Raw genomic sequence first — 13,192 nt, 5'->3', positions numbered from 1 at the left:
TCACGGACAGGGAAGGCTCCTACAAATTTAGCTATTGGTGGTATCTCACCCCTGAGACACTACACCACATGGGGCTGTGGGGCGGTGGGTACACTGTTTCATATGGTGTGGGTTTGCTCCAAGGGGGGCCCCTACTGGAAGGAATTGCTGGCAAAGATAAAGGCGATCACAGGACTGGATCTCCCCACGGACCCACGAGTGGTGATACTGGGGGAGACCGGGGACGGGGTGAGGGGGAGGGTTTTCCCTTAACCGGCTCTCTGGCCACCTTGATTGGGCACCTCTTACTAGCAGCAAAACTAGTGATTGCACCGACATGGAAAACAAGTGAGGGGTCAGTGGCGCAGATGTGGTTGGTCAGGGTCTGGCACATATTGGTGGCAGACGATCACGGCACTATGCGAGGGTCGCTATGCAAGAAATGTCACAGTATGGGCCCCGTTCATGGACTATGCTGGAAAATACCCCGCCATGGTTGCGAACCCCCCAATGTAGCAACAATTTTCACTGATGTGAGCTGGAATGCGAAGAACTTAATTTCGGCCAACGTTGGTGGGAGATCTATTGAGCTCTGGGCAACAGGGGATTGCCTACACGAAAATGCATTATGATACTGTACTTAAAGCCAAGTATGTCTCTGTACTCATGACTTGTTGATTTAAATAAAAGTTGTTGAAAAATAATACCACTGATTTACCACCAAATTATCACTCATGGTAAAAACACAGTCAGATGACAACCAGTACCAACAGCAATAGCCAACACAAACAAATATGACATCTATATGGGCTATATTACTCACTGTAATCATATTTCTGATGCTTGTATCTGATTAGATTCACATGCTCTGCATAGTCCGACATCTAGTGGTAGTCGCAGAGTATTACAAAATTTGTTTCCAAAAGTCAAAAACGGACGTCGACAGGACGTATTAGTAATACTATCCCTAGTGTGATGTGTACTGTCTGTACCCCTGGTGCTTCACATGTCAAAGTACCTCAGATTGATTGTTTCTGACATGAGGTTGCATGAAGTGTAGCGCAAGTAAAGATGTGAAAAAGCAGAAACAGTGATTAAACATTTATGCGCCTTCGACTCCAGTAGGGGAGTAAGGGTGGGCACATGTGAATCTAAGCAGATACAAGCATCAGAAATACGATTACGATGAGTAATGTATCCCTTCTGAGGCTTGTGGAGCTGCTTAGATCACATGCTCTAAATAGATTAGCGAGCAGTATCTGGAGAAGGAGGTGGGATGTGAGATGGTACAGCCGCAAATAGATGTTTTAGAACTGCTTGTCCCACTTATGAATCTGCTTTAGAGTGAGAGTCAATGCAATAATGCTGTGTGAAAGTATGAATGGAACTCCATTTAGCAGCTTTGCAAATGGTGTCTAGAGGGATGTTTGCAATGAAGGCTAAAGTAGCGCCGGTACCTCCGCTAGAGTGAGCCCTTGGAGTGAAAAGTCAACCTCTTTTGGATAGGGAATAGCAGAGGTGTATGCACTTAACTATCCATTTGGAGATGGTGTTTTTTTTTTTTTATATGTGATCGCCCTCTCTCCTAGATGCTACAAAACAGTTTGTCTGTTTTCCTTAGGGGATAAAGCTTGTAGCTCACCCACTGGTCTTATAGAGGTGATGGCTACTAAGAAAGCAGTTTTGCAAGTCAAATGTTTTAGGCTGGCCTTGTGCATAGGTTCAAAGGGTTGCCAGACATTTCGTCGAAAAAAATTGGTCGACCAGACAAATGGTCGAACCAATTTGGTCGAAAACCAAATGGTAGAAAAAAAAAAAATTATTTTAACCCTTTTTTTTTTTTTTGGGGGGGTCCCCCCCTAACCCCCTTTTTTTCTCTAAAACCCCTTTTTTAACTAAACGAAAACCCGAAAAATAAATATATAAATAAAAAAAAAATTCGACCATTTGGTTTTCGACCAAATTGCGTCGACCAAATTGCAGTCGACCAGTTTTTTTTCGACGAGTTGACTGGACACCGGTTCAAAGGGTGGACCTATGAGTTTGGAGAGCACGACATTAAGAACCCAACCCGGTGGAGGGTTAGAGATGGGAGGTTATAGCCTCTTTACCCCTTACATGAATGATTTAATGAAAGGAAGTTTCCACCAGGACACCTCGTTTTGTGAAGTGGTGTAAGCTGACAGAGTCGCCAGGTGTACTTTGATGGAGTTGAATACTAGGCCGGAGTCTAGTAGGTAAACCAGGTAATGTAGGAAGTTAGCTGGGGAACATTCAATTGGGTTTAGGGTTTGTGACCTGCACCATACCACAAATCTCTTCCACTTGTTAAAATAGCAGTGTCTGGTGTTGGGTTTCCATGCCTCCTTTAGGATATCCATACACCTTTGAGGAAGATTTAAGTGTACCAAATTCTATGACTTCAGGCGCCAGGCTGCCAAGTTCATAGATTGAGGATGAGGTTGGAGGGAAGCCCCATTGTGTTGTTTTAGCATGTTGTAGGGGCACAGGCTTGATTGGGTCGCACATCGCCAGTCTGAGCAGATGTGGAAACCAAGGTTGTATTGCCCACATAGGAGCAACCAGGATTAAAGTTGTTTGTTCCAGGTGCATCTTGTGCACAATCCTACTGAGGAGTGGCGTTGGAGGACAAGCGTAAGCAAATTTCCCTGACCAGTTCATGCATAGGGCATTGCTCTTGGACCTTGGTTGGGGGAAACCTGGATGTGAAGTCTGGGCCTTGTAGGTTTATGCTTGTGGCGAACAAATCTAGCGGGGGATGACCCCATTGGGAGAAGATTTTGTCTATGATATCTTTGTTGAGTTGCCACTTGTGTTCTTTTGGTAGAGGGTATCTGCTTAGAGTGTCTGCCAGAGCATTGAGTTCCCCAGGAATGTGTTGAGAGGTTAGGAATATGTTCCGCTTGAGTGCCCACTTCCATATTTTTTGGGATAGCCTGGACAGACTTTCAGAGTGTGTGCCTCCCTACTTGTTTATGTAGAATATGGCAGTGGTGCTGTCTGAGGACTTGCACTGTTTGATGTGTCTTTGGGCTGTAGCGTGTGTCCACTGGCCATGGGCTGTGTGTTGGAGGAAGTGAGCCCCCCCCACCCCATCCAGCGAGTGAGGCGTCTGTAGTTAGAATTGCATGTGCTGGTGAACGCGGAAGGGTTTTTCCTCTAGCAGGTTGTCCCTGGACCACCAACGAAGAGCCTGTGCCAGGGTTAGTGAAACAACTACTAGATAGTCCCACTGACCGCCTACCTGAGACCATTGTTTTGCTAACCATTTCTGCATTGGGCGGAGGCGCGCATGTGGAACCAAGTCAATGCATGAGGCCATCATCCCGAGCGAGCGCATTGCTTTGTGTACAGGTATCTTCTGCAAGTACTTTCAACAGCACATTTTGTAGTCTCTCCTTTGAAAGTAAAGCCAGCTCCTCTTTTGTCTTTAGAATTGCTCCCAGAAATTGTTTTATTTGGCTGGGGGCTAGACTTGATTTCTTTTCATTGATGGAGAAACCCAAATTAAAAAGAAGGTCTATTGTTTTTTGTATATTTTGTCTGCAAATATGAGGAGATTCCCCAGTGATTAGCCAGTTGTCCAGATAAAGGTATACAGGAATGGACTGTCTGCGCAGGTGTGCCGCCATAACTGCGTGCACCTTTATGCATACTCTTGGAGCCAAGGCGATGCCGTAGTGGAGTACCTTTAACTGGTAGTGAACTCCCGCTATTTCAAATCGCAGATATTTTCTGTGCGCATGGAGCATTGAAATATGAAATTATGCATCTTTCATATACAATATTGCCATGTAGTGCCCCCGTTTTAAGAGGGGGAGAACCTCTTGAAGCGTGGTCATGCGAAACCTTTGGGGATTGACATATTTGTTAGCAGGGCGCAGATCTAGGACTGGGCGCTTGGAAAGGTCTTTCTTTTGCACAAGGAAGTACATTGAATAAATACCCTTGTTTAGCTGTTTTGCTGGGACAATCTCCATGGCGTCCTTTTCCAGCAGTGTCTTTACTTCTAATAGAATGCGCCGCTTTTCTGGCGTCATCTTTCTGTGTCTTGGTTAATGGTTGGGTGGCTTTTGTAAAGTTTTGATGCAATAGCCACCTGCCACGGTGGACAACACCCACTTGTCTGATGTTATCCCCTCCCATGCGTGGATGAAGTGTGAAATTCAACCTCCTACTGGGGTGTTATGGGAGGGGCCCTACAGTGGTGAGTCATTGTTTGGAACGGGTGGAGCACCTCCCAGGTGGGGTTCTGCCTCTTCCTCTGGATCTTTTATTGCCTCTTTGAAAACTATAAGAGGAAAAATGTCATTGCGATGGGCCCAAAGCTGAAGACTGTCCGCCCCGAGTGTATTGTGAACAGCGTTGTTAACCATGATCCCGAAACCTTCTGGAGTTTGAGGAGCCCCCGTTGTACGTAGGGTTTGTTGGTTAATTGGCCGAGGGATTTAAGAGTGTCATACTCTTGCTTCGCGCTCTTAAGGGCATCTTTGACAGCCTTACCGAAAAAAGGACATTAGGTTCCACTAGCATGTTAAGGAGGGTGGCCTGTGTCTCTAATTTAAAACCAGACTGTCTGAACCAGGCGTGGCATTTGATGAGTGTGCCTTCTGCAATGATGCAGCCTGCATTGTCTGCTGCATCAAGATTATTCTTAAGGATGCAGTTAGACACCTGCTTTCCCTCTGAGATGGTGCTTAGTAATTGTGATTTTAGGGGTTCTGGAACCGCTTCAACCAGGTCTTCCAAGTCATCCCACTTGTGGAAGCAATAGCTAGCTAAGAGTGTAGTATTTTGTGCAATTCTAGCTTGATGAGGAGGCAGCCTTCCTTCCGAAAGTGTAGATTGTTTTACTCTCTCTGTTTGGTAGATCTTCAGCCGATGCCAGAGGAATGCCAGTCCTCTTTCTGGTAGTGGTGACTACCAGTGAGTAAGGCTTTAGCTGACCCCTTATATACAGGGGTCAATGGGCGCTGGCCTCAATCATTTTCCGATTCTCGGCTTAACCGCCCTTGTGAGGTTAGGCTTAAGTAAGGAGGGCTTTATACGTCTTTGTATAGACTCTAACAGTGGTATTAACAGAGTGGCAGGCTTCTTGTCGCCAAGAATGTCCTCCACAAAGTCCTTGTCTCCTTGTGCTTCTTGGGTGTCAATACTGAAATGTTGGGAAGCCTTCAGCAGCAGTTTGTTGTATTGGAGCTGATTATCTACAGGTGAATCTGCTACAGGCTGATCTTTGTGGTCCGGCAACTGGATGGCATAGATATTGTCATCGTAGCACTGGTCCCGACTGTATAGGTATCCTTGAGAGCCGGGGTCTGGCGACCCTGTGAGATCGATACCATACATGTCCCTAGAGGAGTCTTGGTAATTGGAGGGTGGAAGTGCTTGGGTGTGGGTCAAGACAAGTTATTTTTTTGCAGGGGCTTGATGTTTTGCAGCCCCTGAATGGAGGAGTCTCTAAGGGACGTTAGTTCTTCTGGATGCTTGTCCATGAAGTCAACAAAGCATGACATCCTCTTAATAACTCTGTTGAATTGTTCAGAGGTCGAGTCATAGGAGGGTGGAAAGCCTGAAGGGTGGGGGTGGTTTTGGAGGGTGCCTGATCCTTGTTATGCATAGCCCCTGAGAGTTTGTCTCAGGGGTGGAGGAACCCATGACCTGAGAGCTTTGGGAAGACAAAGGTGTCGAGGATTTACATTTTTTTGGTGACTTTTGTCTTTAACAGGGTAGCGGGACATTTTAATTAGTTCTTGCATTTTTGGTGTATGCTTAGCGGATGCTGAAGCGCCTTTCGCTGCCTGTTTTTCGGCGTGCGGAAGGAGGGTCTTTTTGTGCGCAGTGTCTGAAGCGACTTTGGGGGCCAGTTTTGGAGGCCTGTCATGAGGCGAAAGCGTAAGTGATGGCCCAGAGGACAAGGAAGATCTAGAGGCTTTTTCAGCAGATACCGTGTGGGCCTCGGCGCTCGAAGATTTCGCCGGCTGTGGGCTATATGCTTTGTGTGATTGGACGTGCGTGTGCTATGGCCGCCGGGTGTCCTCTCAGTCACATAGCCATAGGCCTGCTAAGTGGAGTCGGGGGCCCGCACATGGGGTTCCGACGAACCCCGGTCGCCTTCGGTGTCCTAAGGACATTGATACTGCCGTCGCTAAAATCCTCTGTCACGTCGATGGAGGCTTTGCTTGGTCCGGCAGTCTTTGAGAGTTTTCGGGCAGAAAAGTTTACAAGACTTGCAAAGCTTTTCGAGGTGGTCCCTAGGGAGACAGTAATTGCACACTTGGTGCGTGTCCTTCCACTGGAATTTTCTATGGCAGGAAGGGCAAAATTTAAAAGTTGTTTTTTCCATCATAAATGGCAGTTAGGCAAGAAAAAGGGAAAAAGTGCGGCAGAATATGCATTCTCTAAAAGGAGTCTGTATGAAAAAACCTCCCCCTCTCTCTCCTTACTGTAAGGGCCGAGGCCCAAAGAGGCCAGTGTAGGCCGCGTCTGGTCATCGATGAAGTCGTCGACGATGGAGTGGTCTGTCAAGGACCGTCGAGCAGTTGGATGACTGTGTGGCAAAAGCAGACAGTAAAGAAAGAAGTCTACAAATAAACTTTTAACTAGTCAAAGGCATCAGCCTGGAAAGGAACTCCGCAACTTGCCACCGACCACGATGGCAGAAAGAAAGAATCTGAGGGACCTCGACATGTGAAGGACCATGGGTACAGTACACATCACACTAGGGATAGTATTACTAACACACCCTGTCGACCTCCGTTTTTGACTTTCAAAAACAGATCTTGTAATACACTGCGACTACAACTAGATGTCAGACTATGCAGAGCATGTGATCTAAGCAGATCCACAAGCCACAGAAATATATATAAGGGAAATGTGTGGATGTGTGTGTGTCTGTTAAACATGTTCAGCATACTTTCCAATATGCTACAACCCTGACATTTGGCATGTGGGTAGGTTTCATGGTGTAGACAAAGTAAAAAGTATAAAATATGAATATAACTTTGTCCCAAAAAATGTTATGATGCTCAGGTTGTTCAATATTATGATAGACAGATGCTCAATGTAATGGAGAAAGGGGTGAGTTGGGCAGAAAAAAGTCCTTTTCTTGTCCCCATGGATTTTCACCTCCCTATCGAGGCAGCCCTAAATCCAAATGTTATCAGCTAGCCATGGGTTTATGTTTGTTTGTTTGTTTATATTGCACCGGAGCCCGCAGGCATCAGGGCGCAAACACAGGGCAAGAAAACAAACAGTACCAACACTACAATCTAGACAAATAGTCCTGTTTTAAGACTTTTCCTAAACACAGAATTGTTTACTTCCCGGCGCATCTCCAGTGGGAGTTTATTCCACATCACTCCAGCCTGTGAGGCGAAGGAGCGTCCATTACCTCAGACTCTTTTGCATATCGGCTGAGTCAGGCGCATAGAGTTCTTTGACCAAGTGACTATGATAATGTGTTCCAAGACCAATCTTTCCTGTAAACATTGAGGTGCTTTTCCGTACAGGCACTTATGAACAATGGTGTTTAGTTTGAAACATATTCTAGCATCCATTGGGAGCCAATGAAGCTCTCTCCTGTGTATGGATACTGGGTCCCGTCTTGTAGTGCCCTTAATAATCCAGACTGCTTCATTCTGGAGTATCTGAAGTTTTTAGATGCATCCCTTGCTAGCTCCAGCAAGAAGGGCACTACAGTAGTCCAACATTGGCATAATCACAGCTCTCACTATTATTGTGCAGCTAGCTGCCGATATATATGGCTTCACTAGTCTGGGCAGCCTTAAGTGATATTAGGTACACTCTAATATCTAGTGCTAGTTGGCAATGAGTGTCTAAAAGCTAACAGCCCCATCTATCTGGCTCCCTCTGTTTTCTAGAAATGTCCTATCCTAAAACTTTCCAGGATTGTCAATGTGGCTTCATGGGAAAATGCCAATCCCGGATGCGCTGGTTCAGCCTCACCCTCGGTCAGTCCGTTTCACTCTTCTCTCTCATTTTACTACCTCCTTCCTTCTCCCACTGTCTCCTCTCCAGTCCTACTCCCTCTGGTGTGTGTTTTCTTTCTTTCTTTCTCTCTGTCTCTGTCTCTCTCTCTCAGAAATGTTGGCTTTGGCACAATGCTAGTTTGAAACTGGACTTCAGTGGCTTTGCCAATGCTTGTTTTTAACACGAGTTCAGTGCAGGACATGCAGCGATCATAAATCGAGTGGCTGAAGGAAGCACTGGTAAGGCATTTTTATTATACCATTAGCGTGCTTGCAACTACAATTAAGTCATGAACTCTCCGAAGACTGCTTTGAACAACCATTGGCAGGTACTTTGAAAGCAAAGCCTGATGGTAAGGCTTGATTAAAGTGCACTCAAAGAGTTCCCATAAGGAAGCGTTTTGGGCGGGCAGAGGCAGGAATGGTTGGGAATGGACATATGGATTAGCATGGCCATTAGTAGGCAATCGATGGGCACATAACCAAACACCTAGAGACTGTGCGTCCCTCCTCATATGTGCATTCCTCCCTATCCGTACTCCAATGCAATAGTTTTGGCTTCTTGGTTTTGCCCAAACTTAAAATAGACCGTCAGCTTTTCCTAGTACTTGCTAATGCAGCTCCATGACACTGTGAATACAAGTGACATAAAAAAGAAATGAACATCATTCCCATTGTACGCTTGCATACATTATGACAATATGGTGACAGATGGAGAGCATCATAGACTTTTAAGAACGTTCTGGATATAAATTAGGACTGCAAGGCATTCTCGAATACTCACCTGAGGTGCTGCATCGCCCGAACTGGATTGGCGCCTGCTCTATCCAGTTTATTGATGAATGTAAGAAAAGGAACATTGTAACGTTTCATTTGTCGATTTACGGTCATTGTCTGGCACTGAATTCCCCCGACTGCACAGACAACCAGCACCGCTCCATCAAGAACTCTCAATGATCTTTCTACTTCTATGGTAAAATCCACGTGTCCTACAAGAGGATGAGAAATGGGGTGTATTGGCTAAAAAGGTAAAATACAACAAAATACACTCTGCAAAGAAAATCAATTGTTATGTTTAGTTTTGATAGTGTCGATAGTGCTACGCAAACCACTTCTTATTTTGTCTTGCTTAAGTTAGCCACTGCTATTGTATTAAAGCAAACGAAAAAACTGTAAAGAAAACTAACACTGTCATGTCAAAAATCAGTCACGTGATGGCAGCAGAAGATTCACAATTTGTTGAACTTTCTTCAGTGAGTCAAGTTCCAAGTGGGAAGGCAGAGGTAGCGAATTATTTTTTTTCTCCACTATTAACCTACTATTCTTGCATTCTCTGAATTTGTCAACGGTTCAGAATTTCTCCCATCTCTCCCCCAAAGCTGCCCCAAAGATCTCAAACAAAGTCTGCATGGGCGGGCTAATCAGTAAGACTGGGAGAGCTCCAGAGGTCACAGCCGATGACCATCCTTCACTTTGAGTCAGGTGCATTGAGGGAAATGTAGTCATGAGGACACCACAAAGAAACCGTGCATGCAGCCTGAATCTTTTACATCAACAATAAATAGACGAAGGATACTGTGACGAATCTGGCGAAGCCGTCATTACTTCTCTGGGAGAAATCTGCCCTCATGTGGCCAGGGAAAGACAGAATCTACCTGACTCTGACCCTGGGTGTGGCTTTCTGTGGGAATACCACATGAGGGAGGACAAACCTCAGGGAGACAATCTGAAACCGCTGGGTCAGACCAGATCCCTACCTGTATTCCTTGGTGACACCCATGGGACTTTTCCCCATTCTTCTATGGCATTTTGTAGAGTGGATAAAGAATCTAAATCGTTCTAGTCATTGGAGGATGTTGACAAGTGCTGGGACATTCAAATATGACATAGTTGAACAGAGAAGGAGACTCACTTCTAACGCTGTTGGGATACGAGAGGAGAGAAAGCTGCAGACCAGAACAAGGAGGCTGTCGAGAGCGACATCCTGCAAAGTCAGGCAGAGAAGGGGTCGCTGCACCATTGTCAGGGACAACAGGAGCTGCCGAACGAAGGAGACGGCAAAGCGGGAACCGAGGAGCCGACGAGACACGCTCCTAGTCAGCAAGCAAGCAGTGAAGGAAACAGTGAGATGCGAGTGATGCCAAAGCCGCCAATGAAGACCAATAAACCCAGAGAAAGAGATTTGGACGCCAGGGCGCTTTAGGGCAAATGCTGCGTACCGTTAATGGGGCAAGAAAGCTCAAATAAGGGAGCAGAGACAAGTGAGAAGAAGATTGAGACTGTTGGAAAAGGGTCAATGACCCGATATGAAGAATATAATTTCCTCGATACAAAACAAAGTGAATTCTGAAATGAAAAAACCCTGGCAGGAGAGTAAGCTAGGCATACTGCGAGTCTGGGACCCGCACCTAAGTAGCAATAACATAAAACCCTGGCCGGGGAGTAAACCAGGGATAAGAGAAAAGGGGGAGGAAGTTCCCCAAAGGTGAATTTTGGAATAAGTACAATTCTGAAAGCAAAGAATCACCCCTTTGTAAGAGAACATTTAAGCCAGAGAGAGCAAGAAACTGCATATCCAAAAGAATTGTGTGATTGAAGGAAATTCAACGGAAGTGCCTTCCACCTAGAGAGTTTTGGAACAGGTTAAAGTGACAGAAGCCAGAAGAAATCTAGGGGGAAGAGAAGGCAACATTTCTGGTGGAAATGTATTGGGGTTTTTTTGATTCACTTTTTTAAACTTTATGTTTGGAACTTTGAAAGGAAACTGCATGTGTACAGCTTTCAGACAATCCTACCTTGACTGAGTTTACTGTGTGAGAGTCAGCTTAGGATTTTGGACACAGGATTCAGAACTCTTTTTGATTTAGACATCCTGACACAGACGGTCCTTAGTTTTCTTGAGGCAGGTAAACCCCTCCTACAGTTAGGGATAGCTAGGAAGTCCCCAAACCCTTCTTTTTTTGATGAGAATAAAAGTCTGTACCCAACACCAAAAAGCCACTCTGTCCAAATCTTACTGATGATTCCTCACACTACTGAGTGATAAAAAGTTAATTTTTGGATAACAAGCCATCTTTGTCTATGAGCAGCAGAGAGAGGACTAGGCTGGTAGTCAACAAATGGAAGCCTTCATTAATATTCTGCGTATTATAATAATATTCTGCACTATTTAGCATGTTCTGGATAAAATATTGCCTCTCGTACCATAGACTGTACTGTTCAACTGCACGATCAGTACCCATCATATGTACTTATGTACTTTTCAACACTATAACTACTAAAATATACTGTGTTTGCCTAATGGAAGAAATGGAACAGAAATATGCACTTTTCAGGATACATTTAAATTAATGCAGGTTGCTAATCTATTGGAAGTACTCAAACAGAAATATGAACTTTTGAAGTTTCCTGAGACAGTGGTGCTTGAACCCATACGTTTAAAAAAAACTACATCTACCTCAATGTACTGTACTCATCCAATAGAAGCCTAGAATCTGAGGTTTTCAGCCATCCTCTAAAGAGGTTTGTGTCAAGTAATATGGTGGTGTGTCTTCCTTACTGAGTTATGCAGTGTATTCTGGCACATGCTTTTTACAGTGGAATCTTCTATACCTATCTTTCACATCCATTTCTTCGACATTCCTTCTCTTCCACTATTTTTATGTCCCTCCTTTCAGCCTTTTCACACTTACCAGACATCTACAATCAATGTAAAAGAACCCAATCTCCCAGTTCCTATGCTCACACTCCCTCTCTCAGCAGCAGGCCTGTGAGAAAGGGAGAAACAGATGGAGAGGGAGACAGAGAGAGAACTAGAAAGAGACTAGAGGAGGCATGAGAAATAGACAGAAGAAAGTGTGAGCTAGATATGGAGAGAGCTAGTTAGCCCAAGCTAGAGAATGAGAGCGAGCTACAGCCTGAGAGCTAGAGAGAGAGCATATGAGAGTTAGAGTGAGCATGCGAAAGCTATAAAGAGAGCGTGTGAAAATGAGAAAGTGTGAGAGAGCTAAAGGGAAGAGAGATAGCTTGAACGAGCACTTGAAATAGAAAGCACGCAAGAGATATAGAGTAATCAGGCAAAGGCAAGAGAGAAAGTGAGCAAGACCTAGAGAGGAACCACGCGAGAGTTAGACAGCATACAAGCTAGACAGAAATCTAGAGAGTGCAAAAACGAGAGCTAGAGAGACCGAGTTGGAGAGGCAGAGCTAGAGAGAGACAGAGCAGGCCTCAGAAAATCTACTCGCCCACTCCCATTGGCAAGGAGATTTAATGAAGGGTGAGTAAAATTTGCACAACCTTGCTGGAAAGTTTGGAGATGTGTAAAACATTTGACATTTACTGCAAAGAAAGTTTGTTTGCAGTAAATGGCAAATTAGTTAGACTGTGTATGGGTGGCAGCATTCCATCAAATATGAAGCATACTTTTTGTGACATGTACTCATTTACAGAAAGGACTGGTGATATGTGAACACCCGTCACCATCAGCATTTCTCTTTGGTTGTGAATTTAAACTAAGGAACCTGCCCTGCAGGTCTAGTGTGATTTTTATAGAATTTGCAAGGCCTGCAGAGTGCTAGAGAGGGAGAGACAGATAGCTAGAGAGGGAGAGACAGAGAGCAAGAGAGAGGGAGAGACGGAAAGCAAGAGAGAACTGGAGAGAGGGATAGGGGAAGAGGTAGAGTGAGGTAGAGTGAGAATCCGAACAAGCTAGAGAGTAAACAAGCTGAGCGAGTGCAAAACAGAGCGAGGGCACCAAAGAAAGAGCGCGAGAACTAAAGAGCATGAGAGAGAGAGCATGAGGGAGTGAGCGCAACAGCTAAAGGGAGAGTGCTAGAGAAAGAGTGTGAGAGCAATAGAAAGCACGTGCGCATGAGAGAGCTTTAGCTAAATAGAGCGTGAGAACTAGTGAGCACGAGAGCTATAGAGGGCGCGCAAGAGCTAGAGAGGGTGCGCAAGTAAGCGAGAGTGCGACAGTACGCGCAAGAGAGAGTGAGAGCGCATGAGAGAGTGAGGGTACAAGAAAGAGTGCAAGGGCAGAAGAGATGGTGTGAGAGAGTGCGAATTTGTGAGACAGTGCAAGAGAAAGAGCACATGAGCATGCACAAGTGCAGGAGAGTGCAAGAGAGCACTAGAGAAAGAGTGTGAGAGCAATAGAAAGCACGTGCGCATGAGAGCTTTAGCTAAATAGAGCGTGCAAACTA

At 45.2% G+C, this 13,192-nt stretch overlaps 1 protein-coding gene across 1 annotated transcript in view; it reads right to left on the bottom strand.

Moving 5' to 3' along the window:
• GFM1 (G elongation factor mitochondrial 1) overlaps positions 1-13,192 on the bottom strand; it is a 572,440-nt gene that overhangs the window by 481,144 nt on the left and 78,104 nt on the right. Inside the window, exon 4 of the mRNA XM_069618451.1 lies at positions 8,776-8,980. Within this exon, the coding sequence (XP_069474552.1) occupies positions 8,776-8,980 (205 nt within the window). The remainder of the gene's footprint in view (positions 1-8,775; positions 8,981-13,192) is intronic.

Source organism: Ambystoma mexicanum, chromosome 10, assembly GCF_040938575.1.
Source record: "Ambystoma mexicanum isolate Mex_15411 chromosome 10, UKY_AmexF1_1, whole genome shotgun sequence".
NCBI classification, from domain to species: domain Eukaryota; kingdom Metazoa; phylum Chordata; class Amphibia; order Caudata; family Ambystomatidae; genus Ambystoma; species Ambystoma mexicanum.
This window is presented reverse-complemented; position numbering and strand designations above follow the sequence as displayed.